The 23,491-nt window shown below is 40.5% G+C and overlaps 1 protein-coding gene and 1 long non-coding RNA gene across 8 annotated transcripts in view; one reads left to right on the forward strand and one right to left on the reverse strand.

Annotated features, from left to right (window-relative positions):
• Positions 1-16,619, reverse strand: part of GRIA3 (glutamate ionotropic receptor AMPA type subunit 3) — a 151,143-nt gene extending 134,524 nt beyond the window's left edge. For 4 of the 7 annotated variants that reach the window (XR_011811650.1, XM_027465322.3, XM_013102054.5 and 1 more), the window contains exons 1-3: positions 16,482-16,615; positions 15,290-15,465; positions 13,185-13,343 (exon numbers count right to left, since the gene is read on the reverse strand). Coding sequence is in view for 6 of the 7 variants with exons in the window: in XM_027465322.3 (XP_027321123.1) it covers positions 13,185-13,343; positions 15,290-15,465; positions 16,482-16,492 (346 nt within the window). In the remaining variant the exon portion in view is untranslated. Of the gene's footprint in view, positions 1-13,184; positions 13,344-14,031; positions 14,517-15,289; positions 15,466-16,256; positions 16,359-16,481 lie in introns of those variants that run through there. The other 3 variants (XM_027465323.3, XM_027465325.3, XM_072042897.1) reach the window with 2 other exon arrangements.
• On the forward strand, positions 14,726-22,912 carry LOC140003286 (uncharacterized). The gene is made up of 3 exons (XR_011811651.1): positions 14,726-14,864; positions 16,221-17,335; positions 19,909-22,912. It is a non-coding gene; the product is annotated as an uncharacterized lncRNA (long non-coding RNA).
• The last annotated feature ends 579 nt before the right edge of the window (positions 22,913-23,491 follow it).

The following is a 23,491-nucleotide window of genomic DNA, read 5'->3' on the forward strand; positions in this document are numbered from 1 at the left end:
GCAACACAACTGCTCTCCCATCCACAAGATGGTCTGCAGCTCTGAAAACATGTCCTGTTCCCACAGGATGATCTCTTGGGAAGTATTATTAGGCTTTCTTGCCTATTTCAGCTGATAGGAGCCATAACATCCCTGGTGTGTGCTCCATGGGAAACAGATGAATGATCATTCTCCCAAGGAGCTAGAGGCTGGCACTCATCTGCTTCCAGGCAGGGTTTGTGCTGCCATGAGATATCACTGCAGAGAGCTCAATACACCACGGACTGCAGCAATTTCTTTTTTGTGGATACCGTGAATGGGAGCCAAAGCCTCCGTCACCTCAGCTCCTTCACAGAGTGCAAAGCTTCACAGAAACTCTCTCAGATGAGCTTTGCAGAAGTGCCCAGGCCCCTTGAACAGACTAATGAGCAGGGAGCATTTGTCTGGGTAACCAAACTGCTGCTGGGCCAAGCTAAAAGGTCACACTGTTCCATCTATACCTGCAAACCCTGCTCACTCTTAAAGCCTGTTGTTCCAAATATTTATGGCAATTAAAACAACATTTAAATTGTAGCATTAACCTATTTACAAGCTTATTGCCACTACAAGATGTGAAGGACGACTGGCACATCCAACCACACCAAGAAAGCATTTCAGTGGTGTGTTTGTAGTACCATGGTCAACAGTAAAAAGATTAATGGCATTAACTTCTTCTGTAACAGAGTACACTTTCGAGTGGACAAAGGGGAAGCTCATAGCCCAGTTGGTGCCTCTGTGAAGCGAGACAAGCTGCACCATGGAAGTTGCCTTTGCAGACAGAAGTCAATGGCTACTTTAAAATGAAAGCCTTGATAATATTTTTGAAGCAGAACTGTGTGCGGGACATTCATAGAGAAAGAGCCAGCTCTTAAGAATGGGTGAATTTATCAAGCTGCAGATCTGTATTGCTTGGATCAACAATATATTAAAGTTACTATTTTTCTCTATGTTGGCAATAACTCTACACACTTGAACTGTAATCAAGACAGCACAATGCTTTTATACTCCTCTGTGACTGCATTCAAAGTGGAAATTGGCCACAAAACTAGCAAAACCCAGTCTGTGTAAACTGGTGAAACAAAGTCTCTCAGTTTCACGTAAATGGTCAGACAGCAGTGTACCCCACTATTAGCCCAAAGTCCTGAATAAGAGCTTAAACGAAGAGCCCTAAGTGGCCTTAGTAACAGAGCGTGCTCCTGCAAGCGGCACTAAATGACCCTCTGGCTGGCAGGCTTGGCAGAGCAGCAGCCGGCAGCATCTGAACTGCAGGCCTTTCCCTGCCACACCGAGCAAAGTCACAGGGTCCTGGTCATCCAGGAGGCTTGATCTCAATGCTTTATACATCTATGGTATCTATCATCCAGGAATGAGACAAGCAGGACAGCATGGGAGCATGTTGAACTGCTATTGCCCTTCCTACACCCATTTTGCAGAAGGAAACCTCCTGCCTTTGGGGATTTCTGATATTTTTTGCAAGTGCACTCCACATACACTGAATCACACGGCTGAATTTCTGGGAAACTGAAGTGATAGATTCATATTTTACAAGCACCTTTGCCCAACCTTCTTGAAAACACAATTAATAATCAATATTGATTACATTATTGCCAAGGAGATTTCAATCCCCTTAAAGAGAACCCTGCAATAGATTGAATTCAGCCCAACACGCACAAAAATTACTCAGAGCTGCTATAAGCATTTTAAGAGACCACATGGTTGAAAGGAAGAATTATATTAATCCTGCTTGCAATTTTGTCCAGGAAAATGCCATTTTTAAATTCATGTGAAGATCCTGATTAAGGCAGAGTATTACAGAGCAGTAGACACTGGAATCAATTAACAAAGCAATTCTTATTAACACAGAGAATCTCCAGATATTATCAAGGAAATATAAAATCTTTTCTGAAAAACCTGCAGGGAAAAACTAATATCATATTGCATTCACCAGTGTATGCAGAGATTGCTTCAACCCAAACGCATCTTATATGAAAGAGGGGCTCCCACTGCAGAACAACACAGTAAGAATTTAAGACAGGAAATGCAGATAATTTATCTGAATAAAGCTTCCAAGAGAATAACTGATTTATGTTGATAGCGATCCAGGCTGGAACCTGACCAGGCTGCAGGGGTTAGCAGCACCGCTACTTATGAAAAATAATGGGGTGTTTGTATAGATGAAAGTAGGTTAAAGCGTTAGCTTTACACTTCAGCCAAAAGACCCTCTTTTGCCACAGACTTGTTCTTGAATTAGCTCTAGAGCGACTCAGAGAAAGGTGCCATGTTTTTCAATCAGAACTACCATTATTCATGCAAGAGACACAATGAGTTAAATTTCACAGGGAAATCTACAGTCTTTAATGTCACCCAGCCTCTATTCATATGAGAATTGCAAAATCCATAAACTGATGCAGAGATAGACAGAAAAGTAGTGAAAGGTTCACAGCTACAAAAATACATGTATGTGGGAAAAAGAGAAAAAAGAAAAATAAAAATCTGGAAGTGGAGATGGTATAAGTGACTCCTGCTAAAAGCAAGGTCAGCACTTTGCACTGTAGACTATTTGATTTACTCTATTTTGTTTCAACTGAAAAACAAAATCTTTCCTTGGCAGATTCTGCTCTACATAGTCTATTACAGATACTTCTGAGATACTCAGCATCATTTATAAAGGGACTCTTATTACTGCTGAACGTGAATGTTTTGTTAAATTTCCCAAAGTTCCAAGAGGAAGTTATGTGAGATGCTACACAAGGGGACATTCAGATGGCTGCTGAAGTAAAGAGCCTGGACTACCTGGGCAGTCCTGGGGGAGAGGTGTGCTACTGATTAAGATGCTCCATGTCTCCCTTGAAGTATCTATGGGCTTTCCAGGGACCTGCACCCCCACTTACCCAGTGTCTTAGAGCCAGGAATACCTCACGAACGACCACTCTGTTTTTACCCCTCACTGGCTTCTCTCCTTCGAACTCCCACAGAGCCACTCCAAATTCATCATGGTGTAAATCTGATCTGAATAAGACCTCATTATATATCATAACTGTCTATATTTATTATATGGGATACAAAAATGCTTTTTTTTTTTCATGTTAGGGTAGAATAACAAAGCATCAAAATGTTTCAGTCCCAGTGGTCACTGCAGATACACATATATCCACGTATCACCGCTTGTGATTTCTTTTTATGTTACATAGCACAAAAAACAACCGGCAGCAAAGCACACCTGATGCACGTGAAGGCATGTTTTTGAAACAAGACATTCGAATCATAGAAAACTTCACTACATTTACAACACTCCGCATGTAGTAAAGCTATACTGACTTGTGCTTTAACCAAGGTAACTTCTGCACCTGAAGTACTAAACTGCAACAGCAGAAAACTTCAGGAGGTTTAACTGGTCTCATTTTGATCAATTTTGGACTTATCTCACTGCCTCTCCAGGTAATAAAGTAAGTTGCCTGTAGATGGTGTGGAAAGACATGCTATACATACTTGAACTGACAAAAATTGTTTATCCATAAAATCCATCACACGCAGCTTGAGCTACATACCCTGAAAAATGCAAACAGCTTCTTCCAAAACACACAAACACACACACAATTTTCACATCCATCATCTGTATGTCATCAAAAAAATTGGACACAACAGGTGCTCTTACACTGAAAAAGGTAGATTCTTGTCTGCAGAAACACTGTGCTACCTGATATAGGCTTCACCAAATTGTTTCAGTCAGGAAAAAGTACAAAACCCAGAAATCAACATTTTCAAAACACAACATTTGGCTTTAGCTGAAACTGAGTCAATTTTTTGAAGTCCAAAACTATTTAAAAAGCTTTCAGTTCTCCAATTTTCTGGCTGATCCCAAACTAATCATCAAAACCTTTTTGCAACTACATCTGAAATGAAAGGCCTGCAGGTGACACAGCTGCCACCACTCCTGATCATACGTGGTTCTGAAATCATGCAGTGCAATGCTCTGGGACATACAATCCATTTGGGGACACCCAGAAGTGCAATGAGAGAAAAGCGCTATGGAGCAACATGGCCTGAGCTGTCCAAGGTGCTTGAGGTAAGCAGTTGGAAACTGCCTTTGGTCATGCTGACACAGCACTTCGCTCTTCTGACACAGCTACCAGAGAAGAGAGACAGGATCTGCTGGCATGGGATGATCATGCACAATTTTTCTCTTTAGCATTGTTTTTTAATCATGAAGAAGTTATAATAAAATAAGCACAAAAAGCAATGCTTTAAAAAGAAAATCAGAAGTAAGATAGCTGATATGCTGATTGCTTGACCATTAAAGGAGGCTGTAGTAAGGTGGGGGTTGGTCTATTCTCCCATGTATCTGGTGACAGGATGAGGGGGAATGGGCTAAAGTTGCGCCAGGGGAGGTTTAGGTTGGATATTAGGAAGAACTTCTTTACTGAAAGGGTTGTGAGGCATTGGAACGGGCTGCCCAGGGAAGTGGTTGAGTCACCATCCCTGGAGGTCTTCAAAAGATGTTTAGATGTAGAGTTCAGTGATATGGTTTAGTGGAGGACTTGTTAGTACTAGGTCAGAGGTTGGACTAGGTGATCTTGGAGGTCTCTTCCAACCCAGATGATTCTGTGCTTCTGTGATTTAATGTTTCCTCAGGTTCAACTCCTTTTGACATACTCCAGAATCGAAGAGAAGCCACCTTGGAGGTGTCACCAGACCACTAAACAAATTCTTTGGAGAACAATGGTTGAGTACTTGCAAGACAATTTTAAATCCCCGACCAGTTTAGATTCAGTGCAGCGTTAGACCCTGGGTGAGTCCTTTACAGATCAACGGACACTAATTAGCTCTCATCCAACTGCTAGGACAAAAGAATGCATTTGAACTTGAGCTTTCTGACCATCAGACTTCATTAGAATCCAAACTTGGTGACGTAAGTGGTAAAGCCTAAGAAGACAAAACTCCTACAACTGATAAAAATCAATATTTTACCATGTTCTCATGCAGAGAGGCTTCATCACTCAAAAAAAAATTTAATCAATTTCCATTTTTCCCCAAACCATCTCTCTCCCTGCATCTATGGTGCTGCCAAACAGCAACAAAACAGCAAGAGTTTTACGGAATTTAGCATACATATCAGTGTGCAAAGACCAATCAGGATCTGTGGCACAATGCAGCAACCCCATGATGCACAAGGCATATTCACTAAGGGAGCCGCACCATATCTCTTGGACTCAGATCTCTGATACAGAAAGCACACAACGAAATCATGGGAGCAACAACCCCTGAAATGCACTGTTCACACTTACTGGAAAAACTAGTAGCTGTGAGATTTCGATTACAACACATTCTACAAACCTCACAGAAATCAACAGGCAACACTGCTTCCAGTAAAGATGCTTCATCCTACCCCACTCAAATCTGAGCGTGGGTCAGACTGGCAAGAATCAGGCACATGCTGTGCTGTAGAAGTGTGGACCATACTTATAACAAAGATCCAGCATGTGTAGGAGGCAAAGAACTTTTCCAATATTAAAACTTGATTTCTTTCCAACTGCTGTGCTTCTTTCAGGTAAAGAGCTGAAGAATTCTCCTTTGTAAAGTGATAGATTGGCTTGCTGCACAGTGCTGACACATGTTCTAGGTCCCTCAGTGGGAACGTCTTCTTCCGGCAAGGACAGCAAATTAGTAAGTGCTGATTTCTTTATTTTATTTTATTTTATTTTTTAACTTTCTAGAAGCATGAAGAGTATATATAAATATATATATATATACATGTATATTTAGGAAAGGCTAGGAATAAAAGAAGTGATCAATTAAATGGCAATTTAGCCAAGACTTTCCAAGTTTTTTACTCTAAACAGCCCCACAATCTCTGTTTTGTACAGGTAAATTGTATTACTCCTGTACAAGAAATACCGAAATTGTACTACCAGAAGTAGCAAATGGACTTACTCCAAATCATGCTAGGAGCCATCAGACACCCCAAAATTTCTGAAGATCAGCCCCCTGATGGCGTGGCCTGGGCCCAAAATGCATGATGCGTACAGATGACAAAACTGGTGAAATCAGAAAGCACACATCAGTCCAGGAGAAAGAGGAATGAAAATAAAAATGAAAATAAAGCAAGCACATGTGGAACATACACCATCAGACAGTGGATACACATTTCCCAGATACCTGCATAACATTTTAAAGACAGTTCTTGTATGCAAATGGACTAAAGACAAGGAAGACAAGGGAGTTATCATGCAGCCCAGTTCTTGCATTAAAAGTGATTCAAGACAGTGACGTCATTGTGCAGCCCTGCTTTTTTTAAAAAAAAAAAACAACAAAAAAACAAAAAACTGATGAGAATTTCAAACATCACATTTGACTAAACTTCAACAGATGCAAGCCCAATACACGGGCTGGACCAAGCATCCAAATGCAATCATGTAATGTACAAGTGAACGTGTTGTAAATTCTGTTTGAAAATAAATAAATAAAACCAACTTTCAGCACATCTGAAGCATCCACATAGTCTAGCAAAACAACTGCACTTATGTGATCAGCTAGGTCACTCCATTCCAGCAGCAGGGTGTTCACTTGGGCTATTATCCAATTCTAGGAGAGTGATTCACATTTTTAGAAGTGCCTGGGCAACTTATCCACAACGCAGTGCCACTGCAGGTTGATCCTCATGCATAAGGGCCTCCGTGCCTCATGCACTGTGCGTGCAGAGGGCTGCACGCTGCCATTCGCTAATTTAGAAGCAGTTAAGGAATTAAAGCACATCCAGTGGTTTGGACTCCACAACAGGGATATGCACGAATGGCTGCTAGGTGAATTCATTGATATAACTCCGTCCTACATTTACTCTTCTTTACACTGAAACCTTCCTGCCTGTTTCTCTCTTGCTCTGTGTACATATGATATTTTTACCCCTAATGATTACATCTTGGTGCTGTCAACTAAAAATGCACACAGTGTTTGAATGTTTCACATATAGATATGTGTGATAAATGATCTCCAATACACACACTTGGTGCTACAGAGTTATCTCCAAACTCCCCGAAATGAAGAAAAGCCAGAGTACTGACTGTGAAGCTGTGTGATAGTTGCCAACCTCCACTGCAATGCTTATGAACAACTGAACAGGAGATGCCTACTTCAGAGTCCTCATGGTAGGACTGCACATGAAAAATTCCAAGATTATTCCAACTTTGAGGTTTCTAAGGCATCTGATATTCTGAAGATAAACAGTAATACAAAGCTGGTAATATAACTAAAGGAAACGACTCTAATAAAAAACAACACAAACACATTTAGAAGAATGGATGAAATCTGGAAATTGCTTCATTGCAATCATCACAGAGTTTCAAAGAAACTGGTTTGGTCTGGATCAATCTTTTTTCTATTTCTATTTTTGGATAGTTACATTGTTCTAGTGGAAGTAAAAGCCCCTGTATAGCAAATGTAAGCTTTATGACAATAGGTGCAGAGCTATTACATACAAGTTCTCTCACAACAAAGGCCTCGGCCATCCAGTGTTCTGTACTTTTCAGCAGCACAGGAACCACTGACTCTAGGATGAATCTTAAATGCCAAATACAAAATCAACATAGACACCATCTTCGCAATAAATGAACATGAGCTTTCAATTATATTGTTTGTCTTGATTTGAAACTGAACTATGAAACAAAACTGTTGCTGCTTTAAAAATAACATACTCTAATAACATTTTAAGGACACCTTACCAAGTCAAAATTAGCAATGCAGAATGGGTAATGACAAAATATGTACTTTAAATGGAAAAATGTTGAATTGCTGGATGGTGACAATAAAAAATCTCTAAAGATACATCAGTTGCCTTATTTCACACCTTCCTGCATAACAATCTCACACTTGCAGTGTGATGGCCTCCCACCTCCCAGACAGTGAGCACAGTGAGCCCAGAGGAAAGAAACACACTGTTTTCTGTGGCTTTTGGACAAGGTCCCAAGTCAGCATTCAACAAAACTGTGCTTTTCTGTTGTTGTTAAAAGCTGCTGACACATGCTTACTTCCTATCGTGGCATCTCCATTTCCTCCTAGAGATAAACTATAGCTGTCACACACTTTAGTGGGATTTGGAGTTAATCAGTAGCTCTCCAACCCATGCCAATAGTCTTATGGGTCATCCAAACCCAATGCTATATAGGAAAAGTGAACAAATTGATCTCCGCATCTGCACAAAATCTTTCTGAAATTGAACAAGTATATGGGTCTCTTCATCATACTTTACTCTTCATCCATGTGGTGAATTCACAGAGCTTCTTTAAGAAAGTGTCCATTCATATGATATTTTCTACTTTCTCTACAGTGCAAGTTAAATTTAATCCTAACAGTTAAACGACATCTAAATGCTTTTGTATGTAGTGGAGGAGAAGAGAAAGGGAAGCCAACTTTTTTAAAAATTAAGATGTAACAAAAACTAGTTTGAAACAATATGGTTTCTTCTGCCAACACTGAGATCACTTTTGCTGTAATGACAAATCACCTCTCTGCCATGAACTGGACACAAACTTTAGTTGGAATGCTCTTCTTCACCTTTTCATCTATCCCAATGTTGCAAAAGCTTTGACTCCTAAGCTAAAGCCAGCTAATTTACTTTGCCATACAGCAGTAACATACAATATTTAACAAATTCCACAGCATAAAAGGCATTTTGGGGGATCTGTAATTAACGGAACAGTGTGGAAAGCACGGTTCTAGGCGTTTTACTATGGAATACTGGGAGAAACCACAGTGCAATCTGTACTGGGAGAGCTGGGCACCTATCCTGCGGTTTCTACTTAAGCAAAACCACTGATACATGGCCCAAACTTGGCAAGACTGTCAGAGACATGCTTATGCTTTTGGCAGAAGGGAACTGACCACTTTCAGCATCAGCATCCTTTGCCAGCTGGCCAAAGAGTACACAGATGCAAGGGAAACAAATTATCCACCCACTGGCAAAAAGAAATGGTGAGCAGCACCTAAGGAAAAACTGTATGTATGCATGCATGCACATGTGTGAGTTTGCATGTGAGCATATATATATTTATATATTTATGAAACTGTGCTTTGTGAAAAGGAATAAATACAGTTAAACCGAAAAAAATGTCTGCTACTAGCCCTGTGGTATAATTTTCTGTAACATTCTCACAATAACAAACAGGCCTTTCTTCAATTAAAATCTTCCTGAATTTTCAACATTAAATAAAGGACTGCAGGATGCTAAAGAAAGATTTTCAAAGAAAGTCAGAAATTTGACTCCCATATGATCTGTTAAAGGATTTTAGCAACTTAAAGTAAGCATGTAATTACATTTTCTTTCCTTTTTTTTTTTTTTTTTTTTTTTTTTTCTTCGAGAATGAGTGCCTAGGGAAAAAACATTATACCAAAATTTGGTAAAATATAAAAAGAGCCTTCCAGGTTCAAAAGATATATGAGAAATGACTTAGAAAAAAATAATAGGACAAGAATTTGTAGTCAGTAGGCTAGGTAGAGCTGAGAGCAGGAATTTGTCTGTAGATTAATTAGATTCTGCAATCAAACTCCCTTTCTCCCGTACACATCCCATCACTATCATTACATGATCAACAGATTTTTATGAAAGCTAATGCTTTCTTTTGAGAAATTCCGTGGGGACTATGTATAATGTTGATTTTGCTTTTCTAAATATTTCTTGAAAATTGTACGTAATGCATGAACACATTTGTTGGCTGCAAAGGTGTACAACAGCAATTTTTTGCAATGACAGTGCAGAGAGGGAATATGAGATCTGTGTGCTAATGAGCTGACACTGCAGAGGCTAGAGCAGTGTTAGTATAGTGCACTACAAATGCAGAGCAGAAAGACATACGTAGGTTATTTCTAGGGAATATGATCTACAGAACTGTACGCATAATTCAACATTAATACTAACATCCTTCATCGGAGGTTACAATAAAAATGTGAAGATGTTTCTAGCAATGTATTTATACATTTTGGTTGCTATATTCTTATTATTAAAAAAAAAAGGCAGCTCACTCTCTATGTGAGCATTTTTGAAGAAAAGATAAAATATCCAAATATCCATATTTTACTTCATTTTATACATTCACAGCTCAATTTAACTTTTTTCCTTTTTTTTTTTTTTTCTGATGGCAAAAAGCTTCCTATTTTAAGAGATATAATAAATCCTGCCAAAGCCAACTGATAAACTTTAATTCGCCTTTAAATACACTGGAATTTTCCTCTGTGCTTGCATTTGTTCTCAGTGAAGATATTATACACCTAAATAAATAGATGGGTAGATAAACACAGAGTGGATGAATACCGTATGCATGTGTGTAAATTAAATATACAGAGAGAGGCTCAGTGCTAGCAGTGAAGCAGGGAATGCATGTACATGAATCAGATTATGCATCATTTAACTGAAAAAGGAATGAGAAGGAGGGGCTTAGGGCAGGAATTTTCTTTTGCTTCTAAACAACTTTGTTCTCATGTTGGGATATTGCCAAATCAAGCCTACTAGAGGTGGGCTTTTTATCTCTGGCTCATGAGGACACTTCAGAAAAGATATTTTTTCCTGCCTCTGGAATGCACCAGATTGCAGCAAGTAGGATGTGCAGTTGTACAGTAAGAAGCTAAGTCTTTTCTAAGTGGAGACCTCCTCAATTCCTACCCACATGAACACTTATAACAGCCACTATCAAATAATTCAGAGCAAAGGAGAATGAAAATTATTAATTTATGGATACAGACCAGTACAGGCACTTGGCTCAACCTATACATGCTGCTTTCTCTGATTTCCCTTCAGTTCCTTTATATATCCCACCACAAAGTCAGTCACAGTCTTTCTCTCTGGTGAAGGCAGCCACAGTCACTGCAGCTTTCTCTCATATGGATCCCTGCCAATTGCAAATATTGATCAAAAGGTTGTGTGACAGCACCGGAGACAATTTATGCTTATCTTCAAGAGAAGTAAAAATATTGTGGAAAGAATTCCTTCATGGCAGCACCCTGAAATTATCTGCCACTCCACTAGGAAGTGAGGATGGGCCTAAGGGTGTGTGGGCAGGAATGTTTTAAATGTTAGCCATGCAGTGTGAGGAGCTTATTAGTCCATCCTGATGTATCAATATTCACAAGCATTCTGACTTTCAAAGATAATTGCTTGCAAATCTGAAAAGAGATTTTTTTTTTTTTTTAATTTGAGCTATTTAGACCTATCTGGCTAGTGACTTGGACTCACTGTATTATTTTTCTGTCAACAGTATTACCAGATGTTTGACGTAGCTATGGACAAGGTCACCTTTTCATTTTCTTTCTCCTCTTTCTTCTTTCACATCTTCTGTTTTTGAATAGGTTACTGTAGGTTGGTATTATCCGATCTACGGTTTCTCCAGAGATTTAAGTTTTACAAATTTTACTACTCTGGTAATATATGTTGAAATACGCAGCCCTATTCTACAGAACAGCAGCTCATCCTGCTAAAATCACCACAGCTTTCACTAAGCAATGACAAAAATCATTAGATGTCAGAAGATGAGAAGCACACTGACTAAATAATACATTGACTGCCTCTGAATGAACATGTGGTTCACTGGTCTTGGTGGGATCTGCAAGGAAGTGCTGGTAGAACTTTTAAAAAAACAATCAATAATTAATCACCCAAGCAGTTTAATGTCTTTAGTTTAAATCCATATAACTGATATTTAGGAAACTATGTTTGAGATACAGCCCTCTTGAAGGGATTACACTGATTAAGGATTAATAGTCAGATGTTTGTTGTAAGAGCTGTTGAGGCAGGATAGGATTAGTAAAATAAGATGCAAAGTACAGACACGCTTATTTACCCTTTTTTTCCCCCACTTTACAAAATATTTTAATTGGATATAATTATACCCAACCCCAACTTTCAAAGGTCCTACTTCAAAGCCCTTTAAAAAGTGTAATGCTGCACTAACAAGAAGCAGTCACATGGGGGATATGTTTGAATATGAACCCCAAATTTGTCCAAGTAGTTCCTTATTGTATATTTTCTAATCACCACATTTCTCAGAAAATACGCGAAATCCAAGGAAGAATCAAGTATCTACCCCTCTAGCCTTCCTATTATGTAGCTCAGGGGAGGGTAATAAGAGCTTTCTAACAAACAAAACAGAAAGAAGATATTCAAAACACGAAATTGTTTTAAAACAGGACACAGTAGTTCTCAACTCACCAATACTCTGGTATTTTCATACAATGCTTCCTCTTTGAAAATTTTATACTATGAATATATGAAGAGGAATCTTGTTCATACCACAGAGTTAGTACATTGCATTCAGAGGTTCTTTAGACCATGTACAGACATATTTCTGTATACTGCAAAGTGCGTGCAACTACCTTGCAAGAAAACTCCATTCATTTTCAGAGGTTTACGATAACAGCTGCATAAAACTGAATATGGACATGTCAGTAAAATAAATATTCAGGAGCCACTATTGGTAAAGGAATGCTTTTTTAAATGCAGAACACGCACTGGTCTTTCAGAAAGGGATTTCGCATTTTAACACCATGATAATACTACTCAAAGTTCTATTTTGCCTCTTTTGTTAGTAAAGGCTCAAATTATGCATATGCACTGCTTGTGCACAGCTATTTCTCATAATGCTGAGCATTCTGATTCCATTTTCTCTCCCCTCAGCTCTAATGGTATTCATCAGCTGACAGACTCTTCAGTTTTTAACAGGACTTTCACTGTAAGAAAACAAGGCAGTATTTCAGGGCAGAGGAGGTAAGGAAGCCCCTCTAGTTCTGTCCCCTGAAGGTCACTTGTGAACAGCTGTTTCTGATTTACTCCTCTCCACAGTATTATTTGCAAATTATGCTGCTTCACATGGCTAGGCTGTAGCCTTAACAGAAAAGGGATGTTACTTCAGTGGCAAATCACTGATCATGGCTACACAGTGCTGCTATATAAACAACATGGCTGTTTTTCTGGAAAACAAAACTAAAAGGATTGGAAAAAGTGGTGAGAGAACTTTCCCCAAGGTATTACTCAACCACATTATGCTGTAAATCCACTAAGCCTCATGTCACTACACACATTTGTTGCACTGTATCCTATGAACAAGTACTCAAGGCTGCCAGGAAGCAATCGAATGCAAAGACAGGTAACAAAGAAATGTATTTTTTAAAACCATGTATTTACTTACAAGCATTTGTCACTGAAAAACTGTTGGAAGAGTCCAAGTGATCTACATGATAGTTCAAATGGAAGGGCTTTTCTGTGGTGTTTTGGTTCGTGTTGTATAACTGCACTGCAAATCGAAACGCGCTGTGCTCCTGAACAGTGTTCCTCATGAAAAGTCCACCTAGGTTGAGAGAGAAAAACAGGAGAGGGGGATAGAAGGTATTTCAGAATGAATTGTTAGCAAAAGCAGCGGTAGTAAGTTACATTTGCATACTAGCAGCCTAGGCGTGAGATCATCCTTCGGGCAGAGCACACGCATGAAATGCCAACCCCGAAGTTCGGCTGGCGAAGCACCCCGTAGCCCCCCCGAGCCCTTGGGGGGGGGAGGGGGCGAGCACTGGGGGGCTGCAGGTGGCTGCCGGCACTCCCGAGCCCCAGCCTCTACCCCTGGAAGGCTGAGAGACCCCGGCCTGAGGAGCAGGGCGCGGGGCTCGATGTGTGACAGACGATGAAGGAGGAAAAAAAAAAAAAAGAAAAAGGCACAAAACCCCAAGTTTTTCACTCGCACGCCCGCAGCCTGACGGCTCCCTTGGCCACAGGTTGAGGGCACAGCGCTGCGCTTCACACTGCCGCTCCTTAAACCATTCTGCGATCCCGCACGGAGACGGACCCCAGCCTCCCGTCGGTCCCGGGGTGAACAGCAGCCGCCCCAGCAGCCCGGGCACCGCTCCCGCATCTCCCTGCCGGCTGCGGGAAGGGGCCGGAGCCGAGCTGGCCCCGCGAGCAGCCGCGGCCGCCCTCGCCCCTTTTCCCCGGCCGGCTGCTGCTGGCTTCTCCCCGCCGCCCCGGCGCAACTGGGTGCCGCTTACCGATGCTGATGGTGTTGGGGAATCCTCCCCGAGCCTCCCCCAGCAGCCCCGCCAGCAGCAGCAGCAGCAGCAGCAGGGTCCGGGGCAAGCTCTGCCCCATTTTCTTCAGCCCCTGCGCTTCAGCCCCTAGCACGAAGCGGGCGGCTCGGGCATGGGCGCGAGGGGAGCCTCGGAGCAGCCAACGGTGGTGCTGATGCTGGCGGAGGTAGCGGGGAGGACGATCCCCTCCTTTCTTCCTTTCCTTTTTTTTTTTTCCCCTCAGATCCCTCTCCTCTTGTCTTCACCCCAGCCTGGCGGGGCTCATTGGCTGCGAGGTTTGCCTTTCTCTCCCCCCCTTGTCTCCATCAGTGCCCCCCCCCCCCCCAGCAAGGGACTTCCCCCAAAGATGGTGGGGAGCGGAGCCGCCGAGGCGCTCCGCCCGGGCCGGGAGGGGGAGATCGATCAAACTTGGCGGGGGGCGGGCTTGCAGCCACTCGGCCTCCGCCGGCCCCCTTTGAGGGGCTTACGGGCGGCGGCAGCTGACCGGCCTCAGGGGTTGCGGCTGGTCCCTTTAAAGCTTTATCGCCTGGACGAGGGCGGGGTGTGCGTGCGTGTGTCTGTGTGTGTCTGTGTGTGTGTGTCTCTGTGTGTGTCTGTGTGTGTGTGTCTCTGTGTGTGTCTGTGTGTGTGTCTGTGTGTCTCTGTGTGTGTCTGTGTGTGTCTGTGTGTCTCTGTGTGTGTCTGTGTGTGTGTGTGTGCGCGTGTGCGTGTGTGTGTGGTGTGGGTGTGTGTGTGTGTGCGTGTGAGAGAGAGTGCGGTGCGGCCGGCTGCCTGAGGGGAGGAGGAGAGGGGAGGTAAGGGGGAGGCGACGCAGGGCCGCGGGGAGGGTGAGGGGATGCGGCCGGAGTCCTGGGCGGGCATGGCGGGCGGCTGAGGAGCCGCAGGGCCCGGGGGCAGGGGGTGCCGTGAGGGCCCGCTGCCACCAGGGGGGCCAGGGCTGAGTGCGAGGGCCCGCCTGAGGGGAGAGAGGGAGGCGGCAGGGCAGGGACAGGGCCGGGGGTGGCACAGGGCAGTGGGAAGGGGCGTCAGGACGAATTTATCCCGCACAAGGGAATATTAGATCCTTCCAAACCTCCTCTAAAAGGGAGAAATCCAGCAAAGGCTCTCCGTTGCCCCTTATGCTGTGGAAAATGACAGACCCGGAGTAGCACAGATGCTAGATCTCCACAGGGAGCAGGCAGACGGGTGTCAGGTACCCCACGTACCTCTTGGTACCCACCTCTTGGCTGAGCATCAATCTTGTTATGCCCCTGGTCTGTGGACACGTACGGAGAGACTGTGCTTTTGCTGGAAACTTGGTTCTCTGGTGTGTTGATCTTGCATCCCTCTCCTTGACGTCTCACTGTAGGGAGCCTGCGGCTCTGTTCTCTTCTTGCTGCTTTGAGGCTCATGGAACTGTACAAAATGGAGACAGAAAAGAGATACTAGGTCACCCAGTCCATCTCCTAGGCCCAGGGAAGATTGTTTTACACTTGATGTTTTCTTTTCTTTTGATTTCAGCAGACCACTTTTCCTTGGTCTGCCTCTGATTTTTTTTTTTTTTTTTTTCCTCCCTCCTTGCTAATCTCAGGCTGGTAGTTTTTTTTTGGTCTATGTACAGTTGAGTTAGGGATAATATCAGAAGCGCTTGGCTTTGCATTTGCAATATAATTAGCCAGTGATACTGACTGTAGCTTCATGTAAGTACTCATGTGAGACTAGCAGACAACTGCACACATGCAGTTTGAAACCACTACTCTTGAAGGATGCCAGAGGCACAGATGAATAACAGGGCATCACATTTACACAGAAAGAGCTGTTAAGCACATATATGACTTTATGCACACACGTGTGACTCCTGCTTACTCCTAGGTGCATGCATTGCTTGCTATATGCGTGCTCCTTTAGAAAAATCATTTCCAGAAGATGGAATCAATTCCAGTCCAGGCAGGGTAGAGATCAGGCTGTAGGGTGGCTGGGAATGTTCCCGCTTTAGGTTCAGAGGGCAGTTGACACTTTAGCTCTTTAAAGAAAGAAATGGTTTTCTGTAGAGATATGTTGAGAATATCTTTATATCAGTAGCACTCTTCTAGCCCAAAGCACTGTACAAATATTATTTATGAATTACCATCGACATGCCTATGAAGCAGGATTGTATTCTTCTGTTACAGATGTAAGAATCAGGGAAAGCAACTGATCCAGCTCACCTAGGCAGGAAGTTTCAGATCTAGAATTAAGACTACGAGCAACAGCTGGGCTTTACTGTAGAGCATTCTTCTCTCAAATGTCCTTTGGTAAAAATATCAGACCTGAAAGTTACAGACAGCTATGTGAAACTTAGACTTTCAATATACTTGTGAAACACATGTTCCTATAGGCTAATAAGTTGTCTTTCTGGTTGCAAACTATGCCTCTTTCCCCACTCTACTTACCTCCAGTCCATTTCTAACAAATTCTTCACATAGTCTCCAAGTCCTCTTTTATGTGTCCTTTCGTAGCAGCCCTGCTTTCTTCCTGTGCACTTGCTCCCACAAATTTCTTCTTCCTGTTTCTCCAGTTGTGTATTCCAGCCTGACCCCACTTGACACACCTGATTATGATGTTCTGAAAAAATATGAAAGAAATTATGTTTAATGTTATAAATGTTAGGACATATGGGAAAAAAATTAAATAACCAGTAATGAAGGTGGCATATAGCAGAATCTCGTTTTCACAGATAGCCAGTAGGATGGGTACCTGATCCCAAGTAAAATGGTACTTCACAGCCTCATCTCAAAATGGAGAGTCTCATTATAATCTAAAATGAATCTGTGCTAAGAGGCAACTAAATTTTCATTATCACCTTTCTCCTCCTGAAGCCCCTAACATTCACATTATTATTAACATTTTCAAAACACATTGTTTTTTTGTTATGCATTTCATGGTAATATTTTTATATACAAATGGTACACCAACAATCCTGTACAGATTTTGAAGAATCCCAAAGAGACTACATCCCTGTTTCTTTCTTACAGTGAACCCAATCTATCCTAGGACAAAATAGTATGATATTAGTTGGCTTTATGTGAATATTAATGCCTTACAAATAGTTTACATACTTGGAAGTTAAGTGACTCAAGTTAATGAGTTCCATGGTAACCAAGGTCATACCAGATGCTTTCCCAAACCTTTCCTAACTAAATACAACCAAGATTTTGCAGGATAATCAGAGCTTCGTGTTCAGATGATTTACAGTGGACTGGGACACTAGGGGATTCTGAGTACTATCTACCTGAGCCAGGAGGAGGTAATGATTTATAATTAGCTAATGTGTTCTCATTGTGATGTCTAATACTAGATTAGAAAAATGCTAGAGAATTTGGGACACAGCGTTCTCACTGAGCTTTCTGATGTTACTAGACTAAATCCATGGTTTTAGCATAAAGTCATGGCAAAATCTACACCAGGATTCTCTGGCTCAAACTTCACCCTTACTGCACTAAGCTGACTTTAGCACTTCTGTGATTCCCAGTTTTTAATTGCAAGAGAGGAGTACAGGCAGCGAGTTTCCAGAAATCGTTGTGCTTCTCCCACTACCAACCTAACTAGATCATAATTGCCAGTTGTGTTTTACAGCCTTTTAAAAATTATTTTAACCAGTTATTTCTTCATAAAAACAGGAGATACGATTAACCGAACTTTATGTTAATCTTAGCATTTTCATTAGCTAAACTGATTAATTCTGCAACTGACAGTTTACAGTTAAAGTGATAGGCAGAGAGAGAAGCAAAGACAAAAGGATTCAAGGAGAAGATGAAACTACAGATAGCAGCAGTCAAAGGGAAAGTACAGTATAAAAAGAGGGAGAATGAATATAGACAGTATAGTTGCATATATTTCAGAGAACAAGTCAAAGGACATCTAGTTAAAATTGATTAAATTACGAGTGGGCATAGAAAAAACTGTTGAAGCTCTCCTGTTTACCTTTCATTACCAAGCAGTAACAGAGACATAAAATTAAATTAAAAAGCAGCAGATGAGAGACAGTTTAACAGAAATACTCTGCTGTGCAGTTTATAGCTAATCTATAAAGCTACCTTCTACACATTAGTCTTAGCAAAAATAATTGTTTTTAAAACCTTAAAAATTTATATGAATTAGCAGAGTAAATCTGTTAGATGAAAAAGCTATTGGGATTAATAATTCATGGCAGAAAGTAGCTGCTAGATGCCTCAAAGAAGACCTGGTCTTCCTGCACATGATGGGGGTTCATCATATGTCTAACCTTCTCTGAAAGTTTTTGCAGAGACAGTATAGGAGACTGGGTGAATCATTGATTTGTTGTTCTTATTTTTTTGCTAAGAATAGTCAACAGGTGAAATCCTGGAACAACAGAGGTTTGTTACCTCTGTCATCGAAACTAGGATTTTATCTACTACACCGTGGCAGAATAATGCTGTCTGGCATATAGAAATATGTTCTAGCACATGGAAGGGTGATCAAGATTTGTGTAGGAACAGGCTCAATGAGGAAACTTGTTGACAAATAAGTCATTACTCTGTTATTGGAGACATTCAACTTTAGGTAGCAAATTCCTGCATCAACTTTTATCAGACTTGAGCATGGATTGTTACAGTAATAACCTATGTATACTACAATTGCACAACTAATACAAATGTGGAAACAGCACGTACAAACGTCTTCATTTTTCTTGAGGTTGTGGTATCTTAAGAATCCATATTACTAGTCCTTCTAAGAGCTAGGGGGTGGTGGAAGTGTAGGGTTATTATAGTCCCATAATGTCAGAAACAATTTATATTACCTTCTGCTTTTTGATGAACTGTACACTAGGCACTGCTGGCATAACATAACCCTGCAATTCTTATTTAAACCCTTTTGCTGAGTGCATCTCTATTTATTACTTAAAGAAAAAGTAAATCAAAAAACTAACAGTATCCCGTATACACTGTTAATAAAATGAATCCTCTCTCTTTTTCTTTCATACCTATAAATACAGTTTTCAAGCAATCTTGAAAGTTAAAACCAGTTTTTAAACCACTTAGAACTCTGTTCAGAATCTGACCACTACTTTATTTCTGTGTATAATTACTAAAGTATATTAAAGACAATCTCCTTTAGCTGCAAGTAGTGAATAATGACTTCCGATAACTGCTTGCCAATCAAAAGTCCACTTTTTTTCCCAGTATTTTTTTGTATATTACTATGACTCATTTCAGTTCAGATCTATAGTAGTGGTTTTTAGTGAAAATATCTGTTGAAAAAGCTCACTGATTCTTGGAAAGGGATGTCTATACAATAAGAATGTACATTTTTCACTGAAGTTTAAGGATTTCGGATTTGATCTGTTCCACTTGATCAGATAGAGATCCCTCTCCTCCCCTAAGCAAGTGGTCTGGTAGTTACAAAGTTTGAGTTATGCAGGAAATTGACATTCCCCTCTGTTAAGTTCAAAGAACCTGTGTTTTTACTTCTGGAGTGAGCCTTTGCAGCACTAAGGTAGGAAATCAGGCTTTTTTTTTTTTTTTTTTTTTTTAAAAGAGTCCATTCACTTCATATAAACTAGATATTAATTAATACAGGAATGAAATTTGACAGAAAAGGAACTTTAAACTTTGTCTTCATTAGTCCTAGGAAATATATTGTCTATGGGGTGTTTGTCTCTCCCTTGCTTTGTCACTACCCAAAAAAGTCACCTTGAACATGAAAAAAACTCTCCCTGTGCAACTTCCATGAAAAGAAAGCATTTCCTCAGAGGAAAGAGGTACATAGAGCATACATGAGAGGAATGAGCTGCTCTGCTACTTTTAGACCTTTATTTTCTCTCACCTAGATACCTAACCTACCATCTAATTCCAACAGCATCTCAAGGTCTAACAAGACAATAACTGGAAGAAAAATGCCAATGCTGCTAGCAAGGTGTCAATACAGGGAATTTACAGAACAGTCCAGAACCTAAGAAGATTGTAGAGAAAAATCATAGGAAGAAGAGATATATCCTATTGTAACATCACAGTCTAACCCACAGGCTGGAGATTCTGACCCTTGTATACTGAAAGAGATCGAATCCACAGTCTTTAAATCATATTTTGTCTTATTGTGGAGGGCTTGCATTGTCTTTCTGCACAGAGATGAATTCCACCTAACATGATTTATTTCATTGATTTCAGTGGGATTAACTGAGAGTACAAAAATGACTACAGTGTATACTTACATTGATATGAATAATGCAATGTAGTTCTGATAATCTGCAGTGTTCAGGAGACAGCAAACCCTTCAGAAACTCAGTAGTTTATTTGAAAAGATCTTATATTAACATTATAGCCAATGTCAACAGAAGCATTCTCATGCTTTATAAAACTTCTAGTCCCAATTAAAAGTTGTTTGGCTTTGTAACTCACACCTTATAGCAACTGTGCTGGATCTTGATAATTACAGTATGAAATTGACTATTTGATTGCTCTTTCAGCACAATAAAAGACATCAGAAGTGAAAAAAAAAAAAAAACCTCTGCAAAATGGTTTTGTAGTAGCAATTCTCACCTTATATCAATTTGAAGAGTCTTAAGCATTTTCCAGTAGATCTGCCATGGTTCTTATGCATCAAATAGAAGTCAAATGACAATAGATTTACGTTTCTTAATTAATTTTGCAGATGCTTCAGAAGTATCCCATGAGCCCCAAGGAGTCCACAGTCCTGATTTGCAGAAAAGATATATTTATTTATTATCATCTGATAAATGTTTTAGTATCAGATTATCTGGAAACCAATGTTGAACATGTAAACTGTTATAATCCTGTTTTTACTTCAGTTCTGTTGTGTCCTTATAAGCACCCAATACTAACTAAGCACTCAAGCACTAACAAGGTCACTGCTATCAGTGACTGCCCATTTATGGGAAGCTTGTCTAACTAAAGATGTTGCTAAAACATCCTATTTTTGATGACGAAGCACTGGATTGTATATATGGCCATTGCTTTCAGTAAGTTTTGCTTGCTGAAACTTCATGAGCAGACTTCACAGTGTTATTGACTGGCAAAGTCTAGGAAGTCACCCTGTTGTCTGTTGTTCATTAGTGTACCTTAAAAAATGAAAAACAATAAATGTAAGTTAAGTAAAATCTTTCCTTTAAAGGAGTGAGATACTATTTCCCTGGTACTTGCAGTAGCCTAGAGTGTAATCTAAAAACCATTACACTTATTAAACATCATTCTATTGACTTCAGTGGTCTTTGAATAAAGCTAATAGCCTATTTTGTAGGATATGTAGCCATATCCATATTCTTGAGGTGCACGAGAGGTTAGGGACAAGATTGGAGAGGAGAGGCAAGACTAGAATTTTTATTTCAAATCTCTCATAAGCTACTTGTTCTTCGTACATCAGAAAGTATAAAATTAAATATACAGAAAATATAAAAAATTAGAGTACGGACCATTCTATTTTGGGGGAAGGTCACAGAGACATCACCTTGTAGTTCTACCTTGAAATCTGTTTACATAAAATCACTCTTTTTCAGGAACTGGAGCTTTGCCACCTACATCTAGGTTATGGACACTCTGGGTCTGAGAAGCATCCAACCCAACAGTTAGTTTCACAGTGATAAATCAGTTAATTAAATTTCTGAAAGCAAGACAATTCAGAACTGACGTTAGAACATTCCTGTTAGGTGGCTATACACAGTCATCAGAAGCGTTAGGTAAGAAGTGGCCAGTTTTACACAAGGTTTCATCGGGGGTGCAAACACTAAGTGTGATGTAGTGAGTTAAAGAGGAAATGCAAACACATAATTTTAGACTTAACTCTGAAAGTTCTTGCTTTTGTGTTGCATGGTAGACCTTACACATTACTTTGATGTACTGTTGTTATTTGCAGTGTAATCTTGTATAATAATTAACTCCAACTGATCCACTGCAGTGCTTTAGCAAAGTATTGGGGCCCATTAAATTGGACCATGAATACACAGTTGCTTTCCTTATTTCTAACGTAATTATACTGTTGGAGAAAAAAAAAAAAAAAAAAAAAAAGCAGATTAATTGGAAAGGTGTTGCCAAATAGGGCTCCTTGGTGCTGTAAATTTCTGGAGTGCTGTTACAAGGCTTTGAAGTATTAACTACATATGAAAAGCAACATGCTGGAAATCTTTTGGAAAGCACTTGTTTCCACTATTTTTTAGGGAAACATTCTGCTGTCAAAGGTGAAAGCCAATGACAGCAGTACCGAAGGCCATGTTTTCACTGCAAAGTTATTCATGCTTTTAGGGCCACCCCGTTCCACACAGCATCGCACAGGCCCTTATGCCTAGATATACATGAACTTTGAATCTGGTTATGCCATTAAAGCTCAACTCAACTTCTAAGTAGGTCACCAGTTATAAAATTTTCAAGGAGGAGTTTGGCTTTAGGGCACACATGAAATCGTATGTTTGCTATATACATCTGCTTGGATTATGGATTCAGTTTGGAGAATAAATCTCTCTCTTACAGACTTACCAATGTATTTAAGCATGAAAGCAAATAAAACCTGTCATAAGCAAGAAGGAGACAGAGCGTTATTCTAATTCTATATGAATTGGACTATAACGACTCCTGGACCCTGTAGTTTCTGAGTCATTTGTCTCCCATTTGGCTCTTGCTAGAAACTACCTGCCAGTTCATATACCTCTACTCAGCTTTTAACCCTTCTTTCCACATGCTCTGAATCTTTTTGCAGAAGAATACTAAAAGATGCCACCTCAGCAGGCTGCATTGTAGATACAAAAATGGCTAGCTGTAAAATATCCTCAGAGTGTCAGGAGCTCCCTCAGCTCCTGTTCAGTCAGCAGTCAATAGGAATTCTTTGTACAGATAAATTATGATTACCAGCCTGGTGATATCACTCGAACATGCCAGTTCACACACGATTCTGGGTAGAGAACCCTGTCTGAGAAGGAAAAAGAGGCTTGGAGATGACACAAAGGCCAGAGGATGGAACTGTAATTCAGGAAAAACAGTTGTTGTTCTAGAACACTCCAAGAGACAATATATAAAGAAACTCAAGTCAGTGACACAATAAGAAGCCTGAGAAACAGCCTTGCAGTCCTACTGGCAAAGCCAAGTAAATGTCAGGCCATGGTGGACATAGGCCTTGATCTATGTGTTTGGTCATGTATTCCAGATAAACTTTGTAGTTTTAGCTCAGGCCATGGCCTCCCTGATTGCAATGGGAGCTTTGCTTAAGCTAACAGCTATTTCACATTGGAAATGACATTGGGAACTTTTACATAAGAGTGCTGAAATTTGCATTTAAAACAAGACCAGAATCCAGCTGTTTTACTTGTTCTCAATGAATGCATTTGCCATACTTTGCACAATAACGAACTGAAAGTCAACTAATTTCTGTTTATTTTCAGTATGAAATGTATGAACCAGCTTTTTCAAAAATCATAAGAAATTATTCCTGAATTTCT

Source organism: Anas platyrhynchos, chromosome 10 (genome assembly GCF_047663525.1).
Source record: "Anas platyrhynchos isolate ZD024472 breed Pekin duck chromosome 10, IASCAAS_PekinDuck_T2T, whole genome shotgun sequence".
NCBI classification, from domain to species: domain Eukaryota; kingdom Metazoa; phylum Chordata; class Aves; order Anseriformes; family Anatidae; genus Anas; species Anas platyrhynchos.